Below are 27,811 nucleotides of genomic sequence, written 5' to 3'. Positions count from 1 at the left end.
TCATGGGAACTGAATGTGTGTGTCTTTTATTGTCTACATTTGTTCACTTTTCTTTAGGCTCTGAAGTAAACGTCAAACTATCAGCTACACTTCGTTACTGCAGTATTCTATTGTATTATATTATATTTAGAGATGTCCCGAGCCAATCCTAAAAATCGGTGCCAATTCGGGCATTTTTTAATGGATCTGTATTGGCTAAAATAAAGCTGATCAAAATACAATCCTTTCTATACTGTACTCTGTGTTTGTCCACCTCAAACTGCTCTCCTTTACCTACGCCGGCTCTACAGAGTGAGCTTTTGGCTGCATATTGCATATTGTGAAAATTAGAATGTGTGAATGTTAACAATTACTGTGCACTGACTAGTCACTCTGAGTTTAGAGGTTGACAAAAGGCACAGAATGGCTAAGCTCCCACGTTAATAGCAGCTTCTTATTTTTAGCTGCCACTGACCGTAGCTTTCACTGGTTAAAATGACAAACGTTGCAGGTGGCAGTGGTGTTTAAAGAAATGCTTGGACATTTTGGGAAATGCTTGGCTGGTTGCTCACTATGATGACAAGACTCCATGAAGTCGCTGCTCTCGGCTAAGAACTAGTCCCACACATAACCTCCCGTAAAAACACAAATTATCAGTTTTGAACAGATTAAACAAACGAGATATAACTTGTTAATTATTGAGCTTTAGAGGGGCTGGTAGACAGATTTTGTTACCTTTGGACAGAGCCAGTAGCTGTTTCCCCCTGGGTCCTGTCTTTGTGCAAAGGTAAAGTAACCTGATGCTGGCTGTAGCTTAATATTTAACGGACAGACATGACAGTGGCATCAATCTTCTGGGGTAGAGTACTACAGACTAGTCCACTAGTTAGTTTCAAGAGATTTCTTATTACTGTTTTCATTACAGGTCAGTTAATATACTCAGTATTCAAATTATGTAGCAAGTGAGCTACCCTTCAGTCTCACCATTTTAGGTTTATCTTCAGTTTCTATTTAACATGACTACAGATACTGGGTTACATTTTTTTTTCTTTCTCACTTAAAAAGAATACACACCTTTTCAAACTCCAGCTATTCACCTAATAGAGTTACAAAAAATAACATTGAAGAACACAGGTTGATTAAACCGACAGCCACTGAAAGCCTAATTGGACGGTAGTGGCCTTAAGCCTAATGTCCCACTGATGTATTAAGCCAAAAAAAAAGACACTCATTTAAATAAACTGTCTTTAAAACCCCTCACCAAATCCTCATCTCACTCCCTCTACCCACAATCCTTCTCCCAGTGAAGCCTTCCTTCCGCTGAAACACTTCATTTATTTCTTTGCTCCGTTGCCAAATGAGCAGCTGGATCAGAGAAAGAGGGAGGGAGACATAGAGAAAGAGGGCAGAGAGAGAGAGATGATGATGTTTCCACTGTAGTCTATGGATTGTAGCTACAGACGGGACTTTGTTGTATTTGCATAAGGCGAGTGCAGCCTGCATGCTGAGAAACAGCAGACATAACACTGGAGGAGAATTCCTCGAATGGCTTTCAGCATCTGACTTAACGTGATGATATTTTCCCTGTGTCGGGAGTGCCATCAAAAACCTTTCCATGCTGCAATGTCTCGTTGATTTCATCTGTTTTTTGTCAGTTTTGTCTGGCAAAACAAATTTACCAAAACACGGAAGGGAGTGGGACCTTTAAAACAAAGCAGGACCTAAAGCAGAAAGAAGAGCAGAGAGGTAATTTGATATGAGACTTTTAAACAGTCCAACCTCCTTCAGATCAGAGACAGCTGAGAGGCAGTTTAATATCCACATGGGCAGAGCTGAGTAGAGAAGGGTTGAGAACAGAGAACACTGGAGTTTTGTTCTGATTAGGTCTGCTTTTACTCTCTCCTCTGCTCGGCCTTCCTCCACTCAGCTCGTCTCATATTTGCTCTTTTCTTTTCTGCTCGGTTCTGTTTTTAGCTTGACGTCTTTGTAGCTCACAATAGTCATAATAATCAGATAACAGTAGAGAGTGATCCCTCGTTCACTTACTCATTCACCATTCCTTACACAATAAACACCGAATAGTTACATAGTGAGCAGCAAATTAAGATTTCAGGTACTTATGAAGCATCGTCATTTTCACTGACAGGTGTAGTGTCGCATTACTGTAATTCTGGTAGTGTACTATTTTTCTTCCATTGTAGGAATGACGAATAGTAAATAGAGAGGGATTTCAGACGCAGCACAGGCTTAGTAAGATATTACATTAACAGGTGGTAACATTATAACATTTTTTTATAGCCAACCTGATTAACTTCAGAATGTAAGCGCGTCATTGTGAGCATGTTAGATTACAATAGATTAGATTGGATTCGATTAGATTCAACTTTATTGTTATTGCACACTGTACTGAGCCAACAAAATGCAGTTTAGCATCTCACCAGACGTGTACAATAAAGTGCAGAGTAATGTACATATGTACAGAGGTAATAAATTCAATACTGTATGGTACAGTAAAGAGTAAAGAGTACGGTCTAGACCTGCTCTATAGGAAAAGTTCAATGAGATGAATTGGCGCTATATAAATAAAATAATAAGAATTGAATATATATATACAGTGAGGGGTGGATATGAATACTTTTAGATATATACAGTAAGACCATATGCTGCAGTAATATATAGTGCAGGCATAAGTGCAAGTAATGGCAATAGTGAGACATTATATATAGAATACACAGCTGGAGTTGTGATATGAATCTTGTTCTTCTAGTCTATGGGAAATGTTAACATTAACAATGCAAACCATCATAATCAACATTGTTGTTTGAGGTTTCCTGTCAACAGTTTTACAGGTGCCAGACAGACAACAGCTTGGAGTTTTATTTTGTAGTTTGGTCAAACCCACGGGTGTTAATTAGCTACAGATGATTACATTTTTCAAACTTTCACCTCTTCTTGCTTGTCAAGACAATAGGATATGGTTAGGCTAGCTAAATGCAATCCCAGTTCTGATGATTTAGAAAATTAATTTCAATATAAAAACAATTAGTTGTCCTGCCCATAGATAGATTGATAGGGTAGAATAGATTATTCCTCTCCTCTCCTTTTCTGTGTTTGTAAGCAGAGGATGACAGTAGGGGAGAGCAGAGATCTCCTCTCCTGGCTTCACTTCTTATTTTCCACTATTTATTTGCTCTTTAAACGCTCTCTCTCTGTCTCTCTCTCTCAGCGGCAAACTGTACTCTGCCTTTCTCTCTCTGTTTCATATTTGTATGTTAAATATATAGGCTTATATATTGCATTTGCATCGACAAACATCTATCAAAGTGGCACACACAGTACAAATCATAAAGAACTGTCAGTATAATGCAAACACAGTGTTGTCTCAATCCTCCCTTCAGGCACAACAAACACATGATTTTGGTGTGCACCTCTCACAGCAAGTAGAGATGCTTGTTATCGATCATGTCATCCACACCTTAGCCTTGAGTTATCGGACCCACCTCGTGGGACAAATCAGAGGTTATCATGGGACAGCTTTTTGCTGCAGGCTCCACTGCGGGCGTCCCTAAGGTTTCCTCTGTGGCTTTGCTGAAGAAGATAAACATGTAGCAAGTGATTTTTTTATCTTTCAGTTTTTCACCTATTAGGAGAAATTGTGATCTCTGTTTGGGTTGAAAGAACTGCAACTTCTCCCCCCTTTGTGCCATAAAGCAATAAAGAAGATGTACAATAAAGTGTAAAATGTAGTGTAAAGCTAGCAGCTAGTTGCTCTTCTGCAGTACAAAAGAAAGCAGCGAGGCTAAGTGTTTATGTTTGGGGTGTAGGACTGCAATTATTATGTTAATTATTGGCTGATCTATTGAATATTTTCCAGATTAATTAAAAAAAAAGTTTAGTAAAAGAGAGTCATAACAAAAATGTTCAAAATTATTCAACTTATAATGAAATAAAACAGAGTAAATCAGCAAAGTATCACATCTGAGATGCAAATGGGATGGATTCATCAGTCTCTACTTATAGGTTATGGAAAAATAGCCTTGCCTCCAAAAATAGAAAAGGGGTCACATGAACATGATGTCAGGCTGAATAATGGAGCGAAAATGAAATTGCAGTTCAGTCAGTTATTCAGGCTACTCATGAGCTTTGATCTATCTAGACAAATCCATTAATGTTTCCCATTATCATCATTACTTGAAACTGCTCTGGGCAGTTGTCATATTTCTTAATGGCAATTATGTTAGAGAATGAATATGGTAATGATTTATTGATGTTTAAATGCCATATATAATCCATAGAAGAAGCTATGAAAACAGTTGTCTTTTCACACACTGTTATATATCACTCCAGCCCTGTTAAAATAATTTATTCCCTTTTGTTTGTTTGTTTTATCACTCGCGCTCACGAGCGACACTGACATTTTTCCTCTAAGGATGAGGGATGAACTGTGTAGACGAACACTGAAAGGTCAGTGTTGTGGTGGAGTGGAGTGGTGTGGCTGATTCATTCATTCCGCGCCATCATGTGTCGCTACAACAGTGAGACTGAAGCTTGCTCACTGGAAAAAAAGAATCACTCCATCAATGCTCTCAAACTCATTGACTGGGTGGTGTGTGATGGGTCCTGACCGTCAGTTTTATTTATACAGCCCAATATCACAAATCTCAAATTTGCCTATTGTCGTATGCCTGGATAGCATACGACACCCACTAACCTTAGGCCCTCAATTCGGATAAGGGAAAAACTCCCCCCCAAAAAAAAACATTTTAACAGGGAGAAACCTCAGGAAGAGCAACAGAGGAAGGATTCCTCCCCCAGGACAGTGACATTAAATGTCTTGTTTTCTTTGACCAACAATCCAAAACTCCCAAATATTCGGAAGACAGAAAACCAAAATATTGGCATTTGAGAAGTTCGAACCAGTGCATTTTTGGCATTCTTGCTTTAAAACAATTAATCAGTTATCAGAATTGTTTCTGGTTAATGGATCAATGGATCTATGTTGATGGACTAATTGATTAACCCATTAGACGACTAATTGTTGCAGCTCTTTTTTGATGACAGAAAGAATGTGGAAGCCAGATTATATTTATGTGCATGATATGTTTAAAATGTTTATGAGCTTTGGTCTTAGTACAAGATTAGATTCCGAGGCTGAAACACAGACAATGGTACAATATGACAGTAGGTAATTGTCTTAACTCCTACACAATATGTTGTATTGTTACCATCATGCTCTGCTTCTTAGTGATGTGACCTAGATCCTTCATAATGACAGTGTGTAGTATGCTCTGTCTCTGTGCCCCCCCCCCGCCAATTTTCAAATCACTCATTTCATCCTCAGCGGTGGGGGAGGGCTAGACTGTGGTTTTCTTTAAAAATTGATTTGTAGTGTTGAAAAAGGATTTGTTGTAGACTTAAGATGGACTGCAATACCTCTGACTATGACATACTGCAATACCTCTGACAGGCATGCTCCTTTTTAAGTGACCTCTTTTTGTGCCCAGTCAATTTAGATTTTGCTACATTTCCTAATACACTGGATGCACACTGTTGAAGCTGGTAGTGCTAAGCCAAAGATAACTTCTGTCCATCCCACTGTGCACTGAGTTGTTTGTGGGAGATAAACTTGCCTACAGCAAGATGTGCTGGAGCCATGAGAGAGCTCTGAGGCTCCATACTATCAAGTGTAGCATGGCTAATGCATTTTTGATAAGACCGGGCGGCCTGGGTTGTAGGTTAAATCGCAAAGGGCCCAGGGCTCAAGAGACAGAGTGAAGGAGGGAAAAGAGAGAAAGAGAGAGAGTTTTTCTGGCTATGATCTTCATCCATCTAAAGATTTTGCCTTTACAGACAGTAATTTTTCATATAACTTTCTGTATTTTTTACTTTGTTACAGTCGAAATATGAAGAAATATAACATTCATGTTTAAACCTGCAGTGACCACATGCTTTGGCCACTAGGGGCAGCAGAAACACGTTGTGAACACAACACCGACATATTAGCACCTTAAGTGTTACAAACTGTTTAGACATCCAGAAGATACAGAGCAACATTGTGTTGTGTTTCTTGCGAATGCAAGTCCAATATTCACTCTCCTTATAGCTCTGTTTTTGGCCTGCACCAACTCCTGAGGGAAATATCTGGCTCTAAATGCTCCACTATGTTCATCAGCTAGTGGCTAACTATGTCTGTGGGCTGTTTAGTGTTGGGCAGGTAGCGTACAGTGGGTTTCAAGAGTGTTTTCATTAAAACAGCTAACTGCTGTGGCTGAAAACAACGTTATGTGGACAATTTCTTGTCTCTGAGCAGCAACCAGAGGAGACTCCAGGAAGTTGCTGTAGCTCCATATGTAACACAGACATGAGACTGGTATCAATCTTCTCATCTAACTCTTGGCAAAAGCAAAAAAAAAAATCTAATTTCCCAAAATGTCTAACTATTCCTTTAAGAGCTGCAGAATCGGATGATAATTCTCTGTAGGTTCATCACTAGCCACACCTTTCACATACAAGTAGTCATATGATTCACTGTTAATATAAAAAATATTGATTAAAGCCGGTTTAACGACTAAAGAAAGATAATACAAATGGTCAGAAGTAGTTGTCAAAGTTGTTCGACACAGTAAATCTTCATACAAGGCTGAAAGTAGTAGTCAGTTATTTGTCGTCTTCCACATCAGTTGGTAAAGATGAGTACATAAAATAAACAAAACAAGGCTTGTAGCCTGAGGGCTCAACTGAGAACATCTGCTAAAGAAACACAGAGCTTGAGACTAAGGATGTAGCAGGGTGTGTATATGTGTGTGTGTGTAGTGGTGAAGCATCTCTCAGTGCTCCTTCTGCTCTGTTGCATTGAACCTTATTATAAATGATCAATGATGATGTCACTGACAGGAAAATCAAAGCCTGTGTACAGTCTTATATTCTTAGTTTATTTAACGTGCTCAGCTCTCTGATGCCTAATGGATAGAAATACAGTATGTGGAGGGGTGGGCCCCAGGCAATACAACTGCATTACTTTATATCCAAACAACCCATCTTCAGTGCACCCTCTGCAGATTAATGTTTTCAGTTTTTCCATCTGCACCTGATTCACAGCGCTCACTCATCCTAATGCTCCCCTCCCCTTCCTTTCATCCCTCTTTGATCTTCTCCCATGTGCTTCAGCAGGGTAACCTGCATTAAAGCCATGCGTGTCCTTGTGTGTCTGCCCTGCTGAGGTGCCCTTGAGCATGACACTGATATCCTAACAGCTCCTGTGGTGCTGTTCTGTACCTGAACCTGAAACAAAACTAAAACTTCCTTTTAGAAATTGTTAAAGGGTCACATTTTTTCCACATAACCTAACTGCGAAGGTAATTCTGTGCTGAAATGGATTAGTGTTGGATGGTGTGTTGCTGTGGAACCTATTGTGTTACAGTACCTGGCTGAGACTCACCTGGTACTGTAGGCCTGAGGCAATTAGAGGAGTGAGAACGACTGAGAGAACAGGTAGAAAAGGAAACAGTGTGTGTGTGTGTGTGTGTGTGTAGACGAGAACACCACGACGTGTTTTTCATTATGATTATGCAAACATCATAATTTTAGTAAAAAAATCGCAGTGCCATTTACAGCTTTTTTATGACAGATGCCAATCCATCTGCACTGGCTTTGAAAGTTCACATCAACTTTTGGTACTTAATTTGTTTTCTGACCTGTATTATAGTGTATTGTATTTTTTGGCTAGTACTTCTATTCCTGTGTGCACTGATGTGATAGTGAGCTGCTGTAACAAAAGAGTTTCCCCTCGGGGATCAATAAAGTATTTCTGATTTCTGATTTAAAGTTGGCGTGTGGAACGTTTGTCTCCCCCTTCTGGCAGTGAGAGTATTTACATAAACACTGTCGACGAGCGCTTATGATGTATGCCTACAGTGAGCTCGCCCCAGGTTCGTGTTCAGAAATAGTTACAGAAATACAGAGAAATTTCCACAGTTCCGAGACAATAATCCATTATTTAGGTAGAGTAAATGTAACAGCTGCATAGCCTACTCCAAATATTTTGGCATCTGTGTCTGCCCTCAGTCCCTTCTCTCAGCTCTCCAACACGGAAAAGCTAAAGCTACACCAATGGTTATCGCTGTTTGTCCTCGCCATTGATCGCTTTCTTGTTGTGACTGTAATCCTTCCTCTGAACATCGAGTTTCTTTTTTATCTGGATCATCAGACACGTTTCTTGGACGCTTCTTAGGTTTCACTCCTAGTTGGTGTAGCTTACTCCGTCGCTATGGTTGCTGCAGAGCCATGTATAGAGAGAGTTGCATCATCTCTTGGCTCATGGCTTTATTGGGTTGCTCCCCGCTTCAGCTCTGGCAAACCAATCATTGCTGGTTGGCATAAAACGCATCATTACCAATGCGCCAGCGCAGGAATGTCACCACAGACACCAGATTTAAAAATTTGTAAACTGCGAAATACAGAGAGATTTACTTGGCGGTGATAAACTTAATCAGCATTGTGTGAACTCGTTTGGCAGTGGCTTAAATGTCACAAACGTTAATTTATATGTAAAAGTCCTCCAGCTTTGACTGGCCTGATGATACTACTGATGCATTTCCTTTTATATAACTAATCTGATGCTTCTATGGTGCACTGCAGGCAGCAGAGTTGCAGCATTGCCAACAGCAATAGATATAGTAATGCCACTGTATCCCTGCAGTAGACAATGTTGCTAATTTCATGTTGTCTATGGTCTGTTCTAGAGTTGAAACGATTAGTAGATTGACAGAAAATTAATCAGCAACAATTTTGATGATCGATTAATTGTTTGTCCTTTTTTTTTTTTAAGCACAAATGCCAAAAATTATCTGGTACCAGCTTGTCAATTGTGAATACAAACATTTTCTCTGGCTTCTATGACAGTAAACTGAAAATAACATGGGTTTTGGACTTTTAGTCAGTCTACTTTGGCTTTTGGAAATTGTAATAGGCTTTTTTTTTTTTTTTACTATTTTCTGACATTTCATAGACTAATCCATTAATAAAAAAAGGATAAAAAGATTATATCTGCAGTCAATCATATGGAGACCAGCTAGTAGGACAGCTATTACAGTCACCACTTAACATGTTAGAGAGATTTTTGGATTTTGTTAATTTTTTTCTTTTCTTCTTGATAATAAGAACACCCTGATTGTTGACAAACATTGCAAGATTTATTTTAGTCTCAGAATTAACAGCGGGTGCTTTTCCTGAGATGCATACGCACATTAACAACACCCATGATACAAACAAAATGTAGACTGCACAAAGATGCACATCTCACATTTCTGGTTGGAATAATTGAGGTTTGAAAATGCGTTCTGGTGATTCCTTTTGTGTTCCTGTGTTATTGGAGAATGTGAAACATGGCTGCATTTTTGAATATTTGACAAGTCAAGTTGCTTGGTTTGAATGAGAGGTGAAGTGGCACTGCACAGTGAAAGCAATCTGTGGAGAGTAACAGACAAACTACTATACAGTATGAGGCGGGAAGAGTTTAGAAATATTTTCATTTGCACTTAAAGATTCCTCGACCTCACACACTGACTTTTACTGAATCTGAGCTCTGCCGTAAATTGACTGGACTGAACTTGGGAACTTGTTACCATTAACTGTTTCTGGATAACATTTTCCAGGCTTGCTTTTGACTCTTTGGCCCTGTATATACTGTAGCTGAAGCTGAACTCAATCCACAAGTGTTCCAGTGCAGCTGACGAGTGGTTAACAGTGGAGGATTAAAAGTCTCCAGAGCAGCTCTGCACTTAATGCTATAAAACTTCAAATAAAACCATGTGACCCACTGGAACAGACAGGGATTATTTCTATTTATCACTATAAATGTGGGCATTGTGATTTGTAACCCAAAGCTCTGCAAACAGGGCGGAGCAGTTGTTTTTAGGATGAAGACATTGATGTGGCCGTTTGTATTTTTTTGTTTTGAGTTGTCCCTTCAAATTAAAAGCCCCCAGTCCAGTCAGAGACTGAACTCTCCTACCAGCATATGCTTGGCCTACACTTGATGAATTATGTACCCTCACAAATTACCAGTCTGGCCACCCGTCTGGCAACCAATTAAAATTTTAGGATACAGATGTTGTAGACATTCTGCAAGCTTTAGCTGGCACTTCATCTGAATGTACTTTTTGATGCCTGTGTGTGTTAAGTCTGAAAGGGAGGCATCCATTACATTTATGTGACAACACCAGACGTTATTGAACAAGTACAGTATCTTATAGAGTTCCTCCTAAAGCCTGCAAATGTTCATGTGCACGCAGAAGTGATTCAGCTTAACCTGCATACGGCAACTTAATGCCTTGATTTGACTGCCTGCACTTTGTGACAGATTGGTTTGAACATAAACCCACTGTCACTGAATCATGTACATGTGTTATATCCTTCTAGTTAATCTTACATCCGTGTTCTTGTGTATCCTCTGTAGCGTTTCAGTGATAAAATGACATTAAATTCCACTCAGGGCAGGAATTCATATACTGCATGGTATTATTTTGGTCTGTGAGTGTCATATCTGTAATTGTATACATGAACAACTCTCTAGCAAAGCCAGAAACCACGGTACCACAACTAAGTCCTGCAGTGTTATTAAAATGTAAATTTCAGAGCTGCACCTAAAGGATGAACTTGGCTAAAACAAAAAAAAGTTTAACACTCAGACTCACAGCATTTTTATTCGTAAATTAAGAGATATCACTAATGAGAACTATGAAAAAGGCTAATTTGCATATCAATAACTTATACTTTGGTGTTTTTAATTGTGCATTTTTAATAAACATTTCATCATTTAGATTTAACATTTTTATATTATGTTTTCAGGCATTTTAAAAAGTAAGAAATAAGCAATAAACATCAGAATCACTGTATTTAAAACCCCTTGTTAAATAATAAGGTAAGACTTGTAACATGCCAGCGCATGTTTGCTGGTTGTCATATTAATGCGACACACTGACACGTATGCTTGAGTTTTCCAGGTCGTCTGCAGTCGCAAATAGCGATTGTGAGAGCAAGTGATGGAAAGCTTTGTCACTATAAACGGAGCTAAAAGAAATAATCCCTCAACACATGACCGAACCCGGGCCGCAAAAAGAGCTAGAATCAGACCGTACAGTTAAAGCTACTCTGCTCAGTTTTCCGTAGATAGGGGAGGCTGGCTGATCCATGATAGTGGATTTGAGGTCTCAAATATAAATTTTCATCACCATAATTATCCATACTTAATTTTCTTAACCATAAAAATAACATTTCAACATACCGATTGGCAAGTTGCATGAATGCAGGTAGTGATAGAATCAGTAGTTTGTGAGAAACATGTTGTCTGCTGTCCTTATGCCCTCTGTTGTGTTCCAATAGCTCCAATATATCCCTCCACTGACTGGCGTAACATACTATTTATTTTCTGGTGACAAATACAGTGCAGTGCAAAGAGAATGATTTTGGAAATGTACAATCCCTGTGCCTCCTGGTACAGATGATGGCAACAAACCTGAAAAGGTGTTAAGAGTTTCCACTGACAGCACATTTCAAAATATGAATCCAAAATTGCACAAGAAAGTGTCAATACCCTGGTGAAACAGGGATTTCCTTGCACTTACAGATGCATCTGACAAGGCATTTACCCTCTGACTGTTATGGTCTTTATATATTGTGATAAATTTTGCACAACAGTGGAAAACTAAATTTATATGTACGTTTGTACAGTATTTAAAAATGTTTCAGAAGGGCACCAATCCATATTTAAATTGGCTTGTAGTTTGTTGAGATCTAAGATGATCATAGCAACAAATGAAAACAAGAAAATGCAAAATGAAATAGGAATGACAGTCTGTTAAGTTTTATGTTTTACTCTGTCACTCTCTTTCCTCTCTTTCTGACGTCAGTCGATCCCATATGTTTTAATATTCTATTAACAGCTTTAGTTTTGGCGAGTCAACATCTTAAATTCTGGTTGAAGTGTTGCTTGAAACGCTCTACTCTTTTATTTTGTATCCAGCTCTTATGTGAAAACTTGCCAAAACATCATCCAAGATGTTCTGTAGAGTTTGTAGATAATTGGAATTTGGGTTATCACATTCAACATAGTCAACATCATCCTCAGAAAGGCCAGATGAATAGAATTGTGTGAGTGAAGTGAGAGTGAAAGTTAAAAGTTCAACAAATGCCATCACAAGTTACCAGAGCCCAAAGTCATGTATTCAAATTGCTTATTTAGTCCAAAACCACAAAGATATTCAAATTGCAATGATACCAAACAGATAAAAGCAGCAAATCATCTCTCTCTCTCTCTCTCTCTCTCTCTCTCTCGACTTTATGAATAGTTTCATCATGTTGAGAATATTACGCGGCAGTCGTAGTAGACAGTACCATGGATGTAGTATGTTGTAATTAGTGTGACATTAAGCAATATTACTTACAATATTTACTTGTGCCAAGCAAATGAAGCTGCATTTGAAACATCCATTGTGAGGAAAAGTTGCAGTGCATGCAGCTCATCTAATAGGCTAGGCTATGAAAACGTAGCTAAGCAAGCTTTCATTTCCTGCAGGCATTGTGAATGCAGCACAAGCTGGCCAAGTTTAACAGGCTGGCCTTGTAATGTTTCTTTGCAAATGCATCACAAAGAAACCGTCAGAGGAGTGAATGATGAATGAAGGGATGTTTTGCTGCCTTTTCATCTTTATTAGTTAACGTTAGCTAGCTACAGACTGCCGCTCAAAGGCTACCGGCAGCTACCGGCAACTTTTATGTTGGAATGTTTTCTTGCATGTTACTCAATGCATGAGTTGACGTTGTGAATCAATCAACACACCTTAAATATCAATATGACAACTTTGATCATTCCATTTGTTTTTATTGGCTCTCTTGCATGACATACGCTTAAGTGATGATTGGATCTTCAAGCACAAAAAAAAAAAATGTATATGAATTTCACCCAGATTATGCAAACTGAAAATATTCTGTTTCCTCACTTGGAGAAAAGTCAGAGTGAAACAAGCAGACTCGCAATTCAGTCTGCATTGTAGAATGTCACAAATTGCTCTTTTATGCTACTTTTATTTACCCGTCACCATGGCTGGTAGGTTGAGTAAATTTACCCCCAACTACACAAAATCACCCATTTCCAACCCTGGCTACAATCATCACCTTTTGGCTACCAGCTGAATAGTTACGTCCAATCATATTCATGCAGGTGTACAGGATGACCATTAAAAGCTGACACTTCTCATTATTACTCTATTACTTAATTCCTCAAATAGGAATAGCTTGACATTTTGGGAACTACGCCCCCGAAAAAGGAGAACTGTCATTTTTACGCTTCAGCTATTGCATGGAATAAACAAACAAAATATAATATGTTAACTAGGGAGGTTTAGAGGCACTGGTAGGTGGATTTTTTTTAACCTTTGGACAGAGCCAGGCTATCTGTTTCCAGTCTTTATGCTAAGCTAGGCTAACCGTCTGCTTCATATTTAACATACAGACGGGAAAGTGGTGTTAATCTTCTTGTCTAACTCTCACCAAGAAAGCAAATCATTGGTTTCCCAAAATGTCAAACTACTCCTTTTTAATGTTTTTTTTTTTACTTTAAATTTTAATTAAAATTAGTTTATTTGTAATAGTTTTTTTTAATTGGTACTAAATGGCATTCTAAAAGGTGTTGCTTACCTTGGTAAGGTGTTGCTTACCTTGGTGAGGTGCCAGCCACACTTCTTGATCCCACTAGCTCACTTTGACTACATCCTCTTTCACAATTTCTCCCTTGCAGCATTATAATTAATACACAAACCATTGAACAGTGACTTAGCACGGTTGTTAACCTCTGTGATGGAGGCTGCGCTTTCTTACAGCTTTACATACAGATTAGTGAGCCCACTACTCTCTGTGGTAGGGGAAACACTGAAATCCTTACAAATTACTGGCCACATTGGGACATACAACTGGTTTAATTTTGATGAAACTAGGAGGCATGACTTACAGCATTGTGTCCTTGATTGGTTTAAGTTGTAACGTTACACTTTAGCCACATTGTTTTACCACTAGCATTGTTTTTGTTAATAATATCTCATTGATTTTCTGTTACCCTTTCCTTCTTTGGTTGTCTGTAACTTACTGCTGCTTAATGATGGTGGTGATCATGGTCATCTTTTCCACAGGACATTCTGGACTGTCCAGTCTTTGTTCTGCTCATTTAAAAACAACCTTGAAACTTAATGGAGATGGAAATGGGCAGTTGTATTTCACCTCACATATTTCCAGCATTTCTCTCTGGGTTCCTTGGCAGACATGATATGATTGGGGACTGTTATGACATTTATTGCTGTTAAAAAGGGAGTTACAGGGATCCTTGAATAAACTGGTTACATAAAAGGTCTATTTCTCTCTGTCACTGTGGCCATCTCTGAGTTTTCTTTTCTCTCTCATTGGTCTTTCTCTCCATCTCTCCATGACTTACAAGCTTCAAAGACTTCATAGACTCATTCCTGACTTTGTGGTTTCTCCCTAGGTGACATTTACATATTAAGTTGAAAGTGAACACTCTGCACCGCCTTGTATACAATTCCTGTGAGATGTCCCAGGCAGAAAAAGAAAATAAATGGAGACAGGAGCAAGAGCGCAAGTGAAAGACAGAGATTTCCTCTGCACTGTTTTATTGTCTTTGGTTTCGGTCTGCTGACCTTTTTCAAGACAAAAAAAAAAAAAATCCCAAGATAGTACTTGTTGTCTTGAGAAAAGTCAGTTGAGCGAAATGTCAGCAAATAAAGAGGCCGAGGTGCAGATGGATTTAACTCTCGTGGGCTTCGTCTTCATACCCCACATGAGAGAAAAAGCACTGACGTGTATTATAGCTACATTGATCTTTGAAAAGTCCTGTGCTATTCTTTTCTGTTCTTGATCTCGTCTGTGGATTTATTTCCTCTGTTTATCTACTGCTGATTTTTAGCAGTGCCATGCTACACTATCACATGGTTTAACACCTGGACACCGAGGGCAACCCGCTTGCCCCCGAGCTCTGTAGTTGAAGCAGAAAAGAGGGCAAGACTCTTCTGTCTGTCTTACTGATTATCTGCTTGACTGCCTCACGACATGTTTGAAAAATTCACCCCTGATACATTACATGCCAGCCTGTTTAGTCACTGAAGAGCAGCACGGCTGGGAAATAAATCCTGACCAGCACAAGCATTATGGTGCGACTGGCGTGCGGTGTCTGGGTCTTTCGGTCAGCAGAAATCCATCTCATTAACCAGCAAGTTGCACACATCATTCACAAACACACAAACAGAAACACACACACACCCCTTGAGTCTCAGTCCTGGCAATCTCGACTTTGCTGCCCACAGACAAAAGACAGACACAGCACCAGGCAGCCAACTTTCTGGACAGGCAGCAGCCATCAGCTCAGTCACCCAACATATGTTTCAGTTTGCTGCATTTTGCCTCTACCTGCCTCAAGAAGTAACATAGAAACTCACCTAACCATTCAAGCATAGATTTTGCTGCCTTTTGCCTTATTGGGTTTTGATGTTATTGGACAGTTTAATTGTTAAGAGTTGTGCTTGGTACAATGTCTAAACTTGGCAAAATTTAGATTTAATTCCACCAAAATTAAAACACGTTGCACAACTCTTCTCCAGAACACAAAACCTTATTCACCAACTGTTTTTGGCTATCTTGCCTTCGTCAGTGTGATTTCTGAAGTTCTTTCTGGTTTCCTTATATGCAGTTCATTGATCATTGGTCATGTGACCTATAGGTCACCAAAGGCATATAGGCAAGTATGCAAAAACAACATCACTTTTTAAAATGTTTACAAAGCAACAAATTCTTAAATCTCTTACATCTCTTAATAGTTACAGATAACCACAACTAATATTAAGACAACCTCTCACCTTTGACTGTAACAGATCTGTCCTTTAACTATGTTTCAAGTTCTAGAAAAATTCCTGGAAACTGAAAACAACCTTAGACACCACCCACCCATCTTGAAAGCAAGATAGCCGAAAACATTTTGATGGACTGGGATTGAAGCTCGCACTGGTCTGCACCTTGCTGTTTGTGTTCTCAAAGTTAAATTTTACATAGAAATCAGAAGCTACCTGATCAAAGATTAAATAAAGGGAGCTATTAATCAGACATGTAATGCCAGCATTTGGCAGTTGAGAGAATTAAATCAAAAAGAATTGAGGTTTTATACCAAGCTAAACATTTACAAAATATTCAGGCCAGATCAAAGTATCAGATATGTGTGAACAAAAATGACCAGAAATAGAATGAAACACTAAAAGGCATGAAAGTAAGCCATCTGAAGTTAAAGACAGAATAAGCTTATGTCTTTTCCTCCCATCCAGTTTGAGAGTCTGACTGATGGAACAGCCAATTTCCAGAAATGCTAAATATTTTGTATTTAATATCTAACGTTTGCCAAGTTTGAGGGATGTTCCCAGGGGATATCTGTGATGTTAAGTACCACTGGAGAAAATCTGAGCTGTCACATGCATTAGATATCATCCTTCTCCAAAAAACAGCATCAGTATTTCAACATTTATCACTCAATTCAATTAAATTGTGCTTTACTGGCATGGGAAACAGATGTTAACATTTGCAAAGCATGTGTGAAATAAAAACATACACAGAAAAAATGTGCTATTTGAATATATACAGATAAGTAAGATAATATAGCAATATTAAAAAATATTGACTTTCAGTTAAAAATACAAATACAAGTCATACACATTGTCATACACAAGTCATACACACTACATAAACATTGCAACATATTTTTTTATGAGTGTGTGTGTGTGTGTGTGTGTGTGTGTGTGTGGGGGTCGTCATTCACTGTCCCTCAGGTTGTATGTTACATATTGGGCAGCAAGATCTGCCCTGTCTCCTTCTCCTAGGAGTATTTTTAATTTTGAGAGCTGATTTAGCTCTTTGAAATCTCAGATTACAGAGTTGAACTTGTTAAAGTAAACGTTCCTTATTTCATTGGATGTTGTACATTGTGGGAGGAAGTGCATCTCTGTCTCAACCTCACCTGTCAAACAGTGACCACATATTCTGTTTTCTTTTGGTTGCCGTGATTTTTTGTGTCTTTCTTTTTCGATTGCCAGTTTGTGGTCACTGAGCCTGTACTTGGTTAGGATCTGTCTCTGCTTTCTATCTGTGACAGTAGAGAGATATTCTGTCATTCTGTCAATTCATCATCTCTTTTTAGGGCCAGATCACAGTCTGATCTACTTTTAGTTTCTTCTTTCCAATGTGCCAAATAGGTTTCTTTACATTGCTTTATAATTTGGTTTACTCTGATAATACTGCTACTGATTGGTGTTTGGAAAGCCGTGTTGTTGTGAGACTGGTCAGAGTGTGTCTGAGGGGGGGAAGTTAGTCTCAGCATCAACTGACATAGGGGACTCTTTTCTGGGCTCAGCTCTTGGGTTTAGGGGGCTGGATTCAAGGTGATTAAAACATTTGAGCGCTCTCTTTTGAATGTTAATTATCAGTGGGTATCTGCCTAATTCTGCTCTACATGCATTTGTTGGTGTTTTTCTGTGTATGTGTAAAATGTATCTGCAGAATTCTGCATATAAAGATTCTGTTGGACGTTTGTCCCAGTGGGTATAGCTTTGATAACTGAGTGGACCCCATACTTCACTACCATACAGCACAATGGGCTTGATGACACTATCAAATATTTGAAACCAAATTTTAATTGGAATTTGAAAATGATAAAATGTTTTTTTATTGCATTTAGAGCTCTTTTAGTGCATTCACTGCCATGTTGAAACTCCCTGATGCTGTTATGGTTATACCAAGGTGGGTATAACTCATACTGTGTTCAATGATATGATTATTAATGGTAAACTGGTATTTGTTCTCCTGGCATCTGGGGCGTTTTGAAAAATCTACTATCTACTCTGTCCAGCTGTTGCTGTAGTCCTTGTTCAGTAGGAGAAAGGAGAACAAGGTCATCAGCGTAAAACAGAGACTTCACCTCTCTATCTAGGAGCGAGAGGCCCGGAGCAGCACACTGATCCAATTGTACAGCAAGTTCATTTATATACACATTAAATAAAGTCAGGCTGAAATCGCAGCCCTGACAAACACCTCTTCTCTGGGTGAACGATTCAGTTTGTTTGTCTCCAATATTTACAGCGCATCTTTTTTCCAAATACATTGATGTAACCAGATCATACATTTTGCCCCCTATACCACAATGTAGAAGTCTGTAATAGAGCCCTTCATGCCAAATAGAGTCGAAAGCTTTCTTGAAGTCAATAAAACAAGCGAATATCTTACCATTTTTTGTTTGGTGAACATGTTTGTTGATTATCACTCCCTCTCTTTCTTTCTCTTTGACTGTTGGTTTTTCATCAGAAAGTCTGGTGTTGGTCAGGGTTTTTATTATCTACTTCAACCTCTTCTTCTTTCCTCTTATTGATTGGAAAAGCCATAAACCTACAATAAGCATTGCCTGTAGGAAAACTCTAAGTGCCCCCTCCTTCTCCCCTTTGCTCGTATGTCCACCACATTGTGTATTCCCACTTGCCATCTCATTCCATCATAAATGCTTTTTAAACCACTTGACTGGAAAATTGACTTGGCATGTCAGTTCGGCTGAACAGCCCCAGTGAAGGCTTTTTGTTTGTCTGCATCTGTAGATGCTTTTGTTGTTGATGGTGTTTCTGTCAAATTCTCATGTGTACTTCGTTTTTTTACTGAGAGTGAACTTATTTCACCGCTATTCAACCAGGCAAATCGAATATGAACAAGGTCACTGAATACTCTTAAACTGCCAGCGGATTATCAATGATATTTGGTTTAATTTCATACAGCAAATAATGTAATAAGTCACTATATTGAACGAAAATGCACAGCTATGATTAATGGCACTTCTCCTGCATTGGTTTAAATAAACAGTCTAAACATTAACACTGTTTAACAGCACACAGCCATCCTTTTTTACATTTTATAAATTAGTGTAATTAAATCGCCTTTATCTTTTTATTTTCCTTCAGGTGCCTGAGACTTTCCTGGTTTAAGACTACCAGCAGAGGGGACAGTATTTTGGAGATCACCAACCAACAAACTCTGCGAGTCTGAGTGACCTGAGGCCATAAGAAGAGGACATCTTGACTGAAATGTCTGCTGACCCTCTACTCTACACTGATGAATGTTTGTCGGCAGCTTCCAGTTGTGCGCCATCACCGGGATCACTTATTAAGTTTTAAGCGTTAGTCGTTGGACTAATTGGACTGGCTTTTAACATTGGGATACCACATTGCTGCAGCAGCATCTTGACTCTGGGATAGTGACTAACTCAACATATGATCACATGCCAAATATCAGCAAAGTTTAATCTGAAATTGGGGCCTCATGTCTTAGATTACACTGAATTTACCATTAGTACTTATTTGCTATATCTACATTTAAGTACATTAGTGAATAAGCATAAATTCCTGGATCAAGGTTCATCTCACCCAGGGATTGAGGCTGATTAAAACTTTTTAGTACTTTTGTCATGCAGGGAATCTGGCACAAACTGGCAACTCAGACTTTAGGTGTAGCTGACTGTGTAGCCTGCCTATCCTCATTAATGACCCCATGACCCCTGCAGAAATCAGATAGTTGGGTGTCAGCTAACCACATCTCCTTATCAGAGATCTGATAGCAGCTGATTTTGCCCACATGGCCGTCCAGATGAGCGCATGCCTGTAGCCGCGCTATCGTTGTCGTGGCTGGCCGTCGCAGGACGGTCATCTTCCTCGGCCATGACCCGGCTGATGTTGGGCCGGACTTTGGAGCGCATCTGTAAAGGCGTCCTGCTGCTCTGCCTGCTCCACTTCCTCATCATGATGATCCTGTACTTCGACGTCTACTCACAGCGCTTCGACCTCTTCAGCCGCTTCAACAATGGCCGCAACGGATCCAGGAATAATGTCAGTGGAGCAGCAGGGAACGGACATCATTATTACTATTACAACCTTTCCAGGCCCAACGCAACGTTAGCCAGCTACCTGGCCACAGGCGAACAGCTGATGCCAAGTGTGCAGCCCGAGACCAGTCAGACACCTTCCCCCAAACCGCTGCCGCCATGCCCTGAGAACCCGCCTGGCCTCGGTGAGTAATAATGTCATAGGATACTCCTCCACTTTCACCACCATTTCCAAGTGCTGATAAAATGACTCATACAACAAATTAACTCAATTCATTCAAATTTTTGATTTTGTGCAATGTGCAAAATGTCTACATTGTGAAAATCAAGTTATTACAACACAAAATGTTTCTTTTCAGTCAAAGAGTAACATTGATGATAGCTGGCTACATTAGCTGTCTTAAGTCACAACAGTCCCGCAAACTGTGATGTGAATAGTTACACTATATGTGCTCCAGGTGTCTCTCGATTTCAGGCGTAGCTAGCTGGCTCTGATTATCCTGTAGTTTCGAGATAAGTCTTGCATCCACGGTAGTGACAGACTGAAAAAAGACTCTCGGGTGCTCTCAGGTTGTGTTTGTTGACGAGGCCTCCTCTCTGGTTACGGGAGGAGTTGACGGGTCAGTGTGCCGATTTTACGTTATCCAGTCTGAACCTGCCATATAGCCAGCAAGCTATAGCTAACTAGCCACCAGTCTGCAGATATCGGGTTGGACAAATGGCTGGAGCAGATATGAAGCAGACTTCTCTGCTTTATCTGTGCTGAAACTGATTGTTAAAGTGGATATCCGTGCTCTGCTTGAAGCATGCAGCACTGACACTCCACAGCTGTATGGATAACCTGTTAAATGCTTCTGACAGCCTTGCAGGTGGTGCAGGTCTTTAATATTCTTGCTCAGCAGTCTTGCTCATGAAGCCATTAAAGTTTTTCTGTATTTTGCAAAAAAAATCAATGCAGAGCAGAATACTCCCGCACACTGTCCTTTTCACTTGCAGTCAGAGATATTTAAAATCTATGTTGTTATTAAATATCATTGTTATTAAACATTATTGAAACATTATTAAATTTCTCTGACTGCAAGTGAAGAGAACAGTGTGCAGGAGTATTTTGTTCTGCATTGTCGGCACGGGGTCTTCTTTTACGCACCTGTTGATCCACAGGTGTGCAAAAAGTTCAGATTTTTTCAAAATCAATTAAAATTGTGAATTGTGCAAGCTTGAAAAAATTAAGAAAACATTTTTTTGGTCACATTGCCCAGCCCTGCTTTGACTGAAAACCATTGTATCATTTTAAACAAACACCACAGTTATCCTGCTTTTATTCTGTGCTGTAAATTCTTTCCTATTATAGCTTATAAAGTCATATATAAGTTTTTGATCTGCATGAGTGGGCTTGAAATGTGACTTTTCTATTTTTAATCACTTTTATCTTGCTTAATCACCTTTTCTGATGTCCTATTTGCTCAATTTGTTTATCCAGTCTGCATGTTGTATTTGTTGTTACGGCCTGTACATACTGTACCTCTGATAACGGAGGATTTGCACATCACTGATTCATGTAATTAATTGGGGAGATGAGACCTTCATCAGAGCTCGAAGCTGGAGGGTACTATTTTATTTTCAGTAAATAAATGTATCTCCAGTCTTATTCCAATTAGCAGGAGAGCAAGTGTAGCCATAATTTTGTTTTTCCGGGTCAGCCTGCAACATAAAATGGATTTAATGTCAACGATTTACACTGTGGTATTTCAACCTTATAGACTCACAGCGGAGCTATTAGCAGAGATTCATGCAGTCAGACATGTAAGCACACGTCTAGAGAAACACACACAGCAGCACAGGTACACTTCAGAACTTAAGAATATTTCTTTTGTGCGTTTATTTCTTAAAAGAACACAGAAGTTGAAATAACTAAATTACAAATCCTTAGAGCAAATTAGAGGAAGTTTGCAGGCATCTTGTGTACAAACTGTAGATGTTTCAGCTTTGCACATTACATTTTGAAGTTGTAGTGACAGTGGTTGGCAGTTTTTCTTTCAAAGTTATTTATTCCGTGTTTTACAATTTGTAACAATCTGCATTGTCCTCATGAGCACACGCAGTGCTTGAAAAACATACATCACTTTAAGAAGTTATGTAAAGAAAGAAAAGTAAAAAAGAAAAAGAAACAGTGTTCTGCAATTTGTTTTTAAAAAATTAACTACACATAGTCATCCTTTGTGTATTCAGAAAAAAAATCCATACATTATCACTATAAATGCACCATGGGATTATCTGGACTTGTTTTTTAAATTTTTTTAGCTTGATATGAATTTCCTTCATCAGCAAAAAGCTTTCTAATGAACTAGCAGTGGCGTTATACACACACACACACACACACACACAAATACTATGGCAGTGACACACACACACACACACTCGTCATACATATCTTGGGGAAAAAAGGTGGAACAATATGTAATATGAATGTACTGTTCCTCTGCACACTGGTAAGCACACAAACACACAAATAGACACATCTCATTATTATCAGGATCCATCCACCCTACAAATCAGGGGTTGACTGAGTCACACTAAGCCTCGGGTTTACTAAATCTGTAATTACATAGTGGACACAAACTATCACACACACGCGCACACACAAACACACACATATCATCTCTCTCTCTCCAGCTCTGTCATGAATACTTAGAGATAATTAACCTCAGGAAGGACAAACTAACCCCTGCTGTCTTTATTTCACATTAGCCAGAGTAGCTTTGACCGGCGATCTCTGATCTCTCTGATCAACTGATCCTGATGCGAACGAGGCTAAAAAAAACCCTGCCATATAAAGGAATAGTTCGACCATTTGGGAAATACACTTATTCCCCTTTTTGCCGAGAGTTAGATGAGAAGATCAGCATCACTATCTGTATGTTAAATATGATGCAGTCAGGAGCCAGTTAGCTTAGCTTAGCATGAAAATCACAAATTGTTCTTACACTTTGGTTTTACAGATTAAGCAAACGAGATATAACATGTAAATAAGTGAGTTTAAGAGTGCTGCTAGGTGGATTTTGTTACCTTTGGACAGAGCCATTGCATTTGACCATGTTTCTTTTTAAAAAGGTTGCATTTTATGCCTTTTATTAGACAGCTGACTGTAGAGAGTTGACAGGAAACAAGGTGAGTGAGATTCTGGAGTTCTAGCCAGATGCAAACCAGGGACGTTGCAGCTCATGGTTGGCACAGTAACCTCCCAGGGTGCCTGCACAGAAGTTTAGTTGTCAATGATCCATAATAAACAGTGAGGGAACGGCTCTGGTTATCTCACGCAGATTTCTCTCTCAGGTGCTCTGAAGCTTAATGAGTAAAAGCAAATAAACATTCTGTTCAATTAAATAAAAGCTCATTTAGGATTTGCTTGTGAGATTTGGCTTTGCAGATAAACCTGATTTGATTTGACATGTATATTTGATATATATAGATTCATATTCAATTTATACATTCTTTATTTCTTTCTTGCAATCATTAATGAAGTTAATCGTTTTTTGTTACTCATATACAGCATATTAATGCTGCATGTAGTTGATATAACATATTTATATTCCTTTTGTCAGATAACACTCAGCAGCACTTTGCTGATGAAATGAAAATATGTTTCTTTTTTTCTCCCACCTGTTCCATCTGTAAATGAGATTTGTAAACTTAATCCCTAGCGAGCGCCATTGTGGCAGTGTCAACATTTTTCTCTCTATTATTATTTTTTTTTACTGATTGCTTTTCTCATTTGATAATGAGTTTTGTAACAGGCTTTGAAATTGGGAGTGTGAGATAAATCTGTCAGGTTGATTTGTCTGAAGCTGAGGTTCGCTGATTCCATTATTTGGCCTGGAATTGGCTGTCACTGACTCTGGATTTGGCATTCATACCAGGCACAGGTGTACTCTTGTAGCTTATCTCTGCCTTTTCTCTGTGATGGAGTGGCTGCCTGGGGGTTGTAATGAGCAGGAAGGCAGAGAAAGACTGAGCGAGTCTGTTTTTCAGTCGCAGGTGCAGAGAGAGAGATCTAATGGATGGTGGTATGATGGTTGGTATGAAGTGAGACAGACAGAGAGGCGGGATGGAGTGAAGGAAGGAACAGCAGGTGGAGAGGTGAGGGGGTGTTGAGGGAAAAAGGGAGAGATCTTAGATAGAGGTATAGACACACACACACACACACACACACACACACACACAGAAAGTGAGAGACAGAGGGGGGGGGGAACAAACAAACAAGCCCTTGGCTGTACCAGAACACCAGCTGACAGGTGCTGCCTGTATGAGTGGCTAGCATCCACAGTTTATATCCTGGCTGTGTGTGTGTGTGTGTGTGTGTGTGTGTGTGTGTGTGTGTGTGTGTGTGTGTGTGTGTGTGTGTGTATGTGTTTGTGTGAGCTGGCATGTGGGATATGCAAATCAGCTTTTCATCAAAAAATTAAACTTGGGCATTGACAAATATTGCCAAAAGAAATGTTCATCTTTGTCGTTAAAAAGTCACATCTTCTCTCTAGTAAAAATGGAAAAATCTGGAAAGTGAATTGAAAAGTGCCAAACATTTTATTGAATCTGTGTGTTTGTTTTTTTGGGTAATTTTAATCCTGTCTCCTCGAAAGTATGTTTATATACTTCTACTACTGCTGGTTGGACAAAACATGCAATTTAAATATGTCAGTTTGAGCTCTGGGAAATTATTGTGTTCAGATCAGAGATTTTGGTGGAAAACAAATTAAATATGATGTCAATGAAGATTTTACTGATACGTTCATTATCAACATTTTGCAGCTTGCCAGATACCTTAATTAACAATATCCTCATTATGTTGATAGAAACTGTAATTCAGGGGGCGATGTCCATAACAACATATTTGCTGTTGCAAATTAGTTGTATAGAAACTTAATTTCTAGTCTACTCTCTTTTTATTTCATATTAATATATAATTATCTGATGATTTAGTGGGCTAGCTCCAGATTATTAAGAGTTTCAGCTCCAGATTAGCTGCCAATCAAAGCCTCTTTTATGTTCTTCGTGCCACTGAATGTCTGTATTTGTGCACATATTTAGCATATTTAATATCCTCTCTTGTCTGCATTTGATGACTCCTCCTCTGTGTATTATAACTGACCTGTTTGGGAAGCCTTTTTCTACTGCTGTCTGTGAATTATTTGATGTGGGACCAGCCTCAAATTCGAAGCAGGTGTTGCAACTAGTCTACATAGGACGGTGATACGAGCTTGAATGTGTTCGGTTTTGATCAGTGAGTTTTTAAAAACTTGTAGCCATTGTATGCGCAGACATCCGTGTGTGTGTGTGAGTGTGAATTATTCTCAAACCTGAACCCTATTATTTATTCTTGCTATTAATCACTTCCTCCTACACACACGACATGTGGATGCTTGAGTGCATATACACACACATACACACACACACACACACATGCAGCTCAGTGGGCGGTTAAAAGCTATTTTCCAGGCCTTGTTTTAATTGGATGCTGTACAGGGGTTTCCCGTTCAAATGTAATTAGCAAGAATTAACTGTCTTCTTTCATCATACAAAACTATGGATGCTAGACTGTCCTCATCCAGCAAGAATGTAATGACTGAACAGCAAAAAAACTTTGTCAATACTTTTATTACAACAAACCTACTACGAAAAATATTTCACATTGCTTCTCTATGTGCCTGCATGTGAATTATTATATTTTTTTTACCTGCATTATCTCCATGGCATGCTGTACCATTATGTAAATTACCTAGCAACTGGGGTCTTTCACAGGTAATGGTCAGTGCATTACAAATGCTAGACAGATGCAGGGTCAGGGACTTCTTCAACAATGGCTGCTGCTGTTGCATTCAGTAAACAGTACTATTAGTGTTTTGTTTGCCCTTAACTTCTCTCCCTTGTGTTCTATTTTGATGTTTCATTTCCAGCTTGTCTTTACTATAAATGGTAAAATGTTACATTTGACCTAATGGCTTTTATTATCAAAGGACGGAACTCAAAAGCTGAACCTTTTCTTCCCTTTTTTTTTGGTATTGTCATCTTCCTTCCCCTTCTCTTCCACTGCTGAACCTCAGTCTCACAGGATTAAACCTTTCCCTACTGTCACCCGACCTATTTACTGTTCAAATAACTATGAGGCTGGAGAAGAAGAATCCGTTTTGGAGTTCCTTATTCTCATCCAGGTGGCTACAGGTCAAGCAGAGCAGCCCAAAAGCCCCTTTGATATGGAAAAGCTTGAAGTTGTAATTCCTGCACTGTGACGTGGGTCCACCCTGACTGGCTAATATCCACAGCGAGTTGCCTATCCCATACGTACGAGTGGCTCAATACTGAGATCCCACTGCATCGCTGAGCTGCTCATCGATCATGTAGCGTGAGACCAGTCAGTCTGAGATCTCACTCTAGAGATCTCATCATGGCTGCTTGCATCTCATTCATTCGGTCGTGTCCAAAGCACGTGACACCTGTGAGGTTGGAACAATGATTGACCAATTAATTGAGAGCTTTGCTTTGAAGCTATAGAAAATAATCTTTAGAGTTGTATTTAAACTTTTATCAGTCATACTGTTGTGCATACACACCAGTGTTGGACAGTAACACATTACTTAGTAACACTTAACACAGTAATGTTTGTGTAACTTTCAGTAATGAGTATTACAATTTGAAGTTCAGCAATTAGATTAAAGATACTGATCCCAGTAATGCTTCATTACTTTGACATTTTAGGGGCTCAGCTTGTTTGCTGTCTGACCAGGAGTTGGAGAGTTGATACAAGTTTGTCTCTGTGCATTCAGTGGAGACACTGCTCCGGGGCACGTTAGCTTTGCACTGGGGCTGGAGGTGGGAGGAGGCGAGAAGACTACACCTTCTGGTAAATGCAAAGTTGTCTTACTGTATTTACATGTTGTGTCTTCTAAGCTGTCTAGATAGCCACTGGTAAGACTCCATGCAGGAATCAGTTGGGTTTATTTCAGAGTTGGTCCGTGTGTGAACCTATACTTAAGCTTTTCACTAGATTAAGCTAGTTGTTAATGGTTAGTAAATGTTTTAAATTTCAACTCTTTAATTTCTCTTAAATACAGAAAATGTGACGTGTGGCGGCAGCTTTGGAGTTGTTGCAAGGCACTTGGACGGAGCTGGATTGAGTAACGGAAAGTAATATAAGAAATAATGAACTAATTACTTCTGCTGTTGAGTAAGAGGTAAAGTATTGCAATTGCCTTTTCAACAAATAGTGAGAAATTGATTAATTTTTTTAAAGTAATTTGCCCAACACTGATAAACGACATTCTTAAAAACATGTACAAATACATATTCAAGCATTTGTAATTGCACACATACATACAGTATGTAGACCGTTACACATACATTTGTACATTTTGTAGACCACTTTTACACTTTTGGACCAGAGAGGTGTAGTCTTGTTTTATTCATAGCCAGAGAGTAATTTGAATGGAATGACGTGTCTCTTGTAACCCTGAACTTTACATGTGTGTCCCCTGAGGGGAAAACCATCAGGAGAGCCTGAACCATTTCACCCTCCCTCCTGGCAGAATGTGAAAATACTGTTAAAACATCTTTTAAAGCCAAGTTGAATCCAGGGAGGCCCTTCCCTTCTTAGACCTTCACCTTCCCAGTGCTAAGTGAACAGTGAATTTGTGGCACAGCATGTTTTATGACCTTTCTACTACATTTTTAATAGGGCTGCTTAGGTTTAGAACAATGTGATAGCTCAGTCAATGGAGCTCAAGATACATACATTATATTTTGGTTAGAATCATCTTAAACTATAAATCAGACTTTTGAGCCTTAAAATTTGCAACTAGCAGTTTGTTGGGCCATCAGCTA

General features: G+C 39.1%; 1 protein-coding gene across 1 annotated transcript in view; it reads left to right on the top strand.

The window, feature by feature from the left end:
- Positions 1–27,811, top strand: part of b4galt2 (UDP-Gal:betaGlcNAc beta 1,4- galactosyltransferase, polypeptide 2) — a 174,696-nt gene that overhangs the window by 3,938 nt on the left and 142,947 nt on the right. The window contains exon 2 of the mRNA XM_044218874.1: positions 19,023–20,124. Within this exon, the coding sequence (XP_044074809.1) occupies positions 19,713–20,124 (412 nt within the window). The 5' untranslated portion in view covers positions 19,023–19,712. The remainder of the gene's footprint in view (positions 1–19,022; positions 20,125–27,811) is intronic.

This window comes from Siniperca chuatsi, linkage group LG13 (genome assembly GCF_020085105.1).
Source record: "Siniperca chuatsi isolate FFG_IHB_CAS linkage group LG13, ASM2008510v1, whole genome shotgun sequence".
NCBI classification, from domain to species: Eukaryota; Metazoa; Chordata; class Actinopteri; order Centrarchiformes; family Sinipercidae; genus Siniperca; species Siniperca chuatsi.
This window is presented reverse-complemented; position numbering and strand designations above follow the sequence as displayed.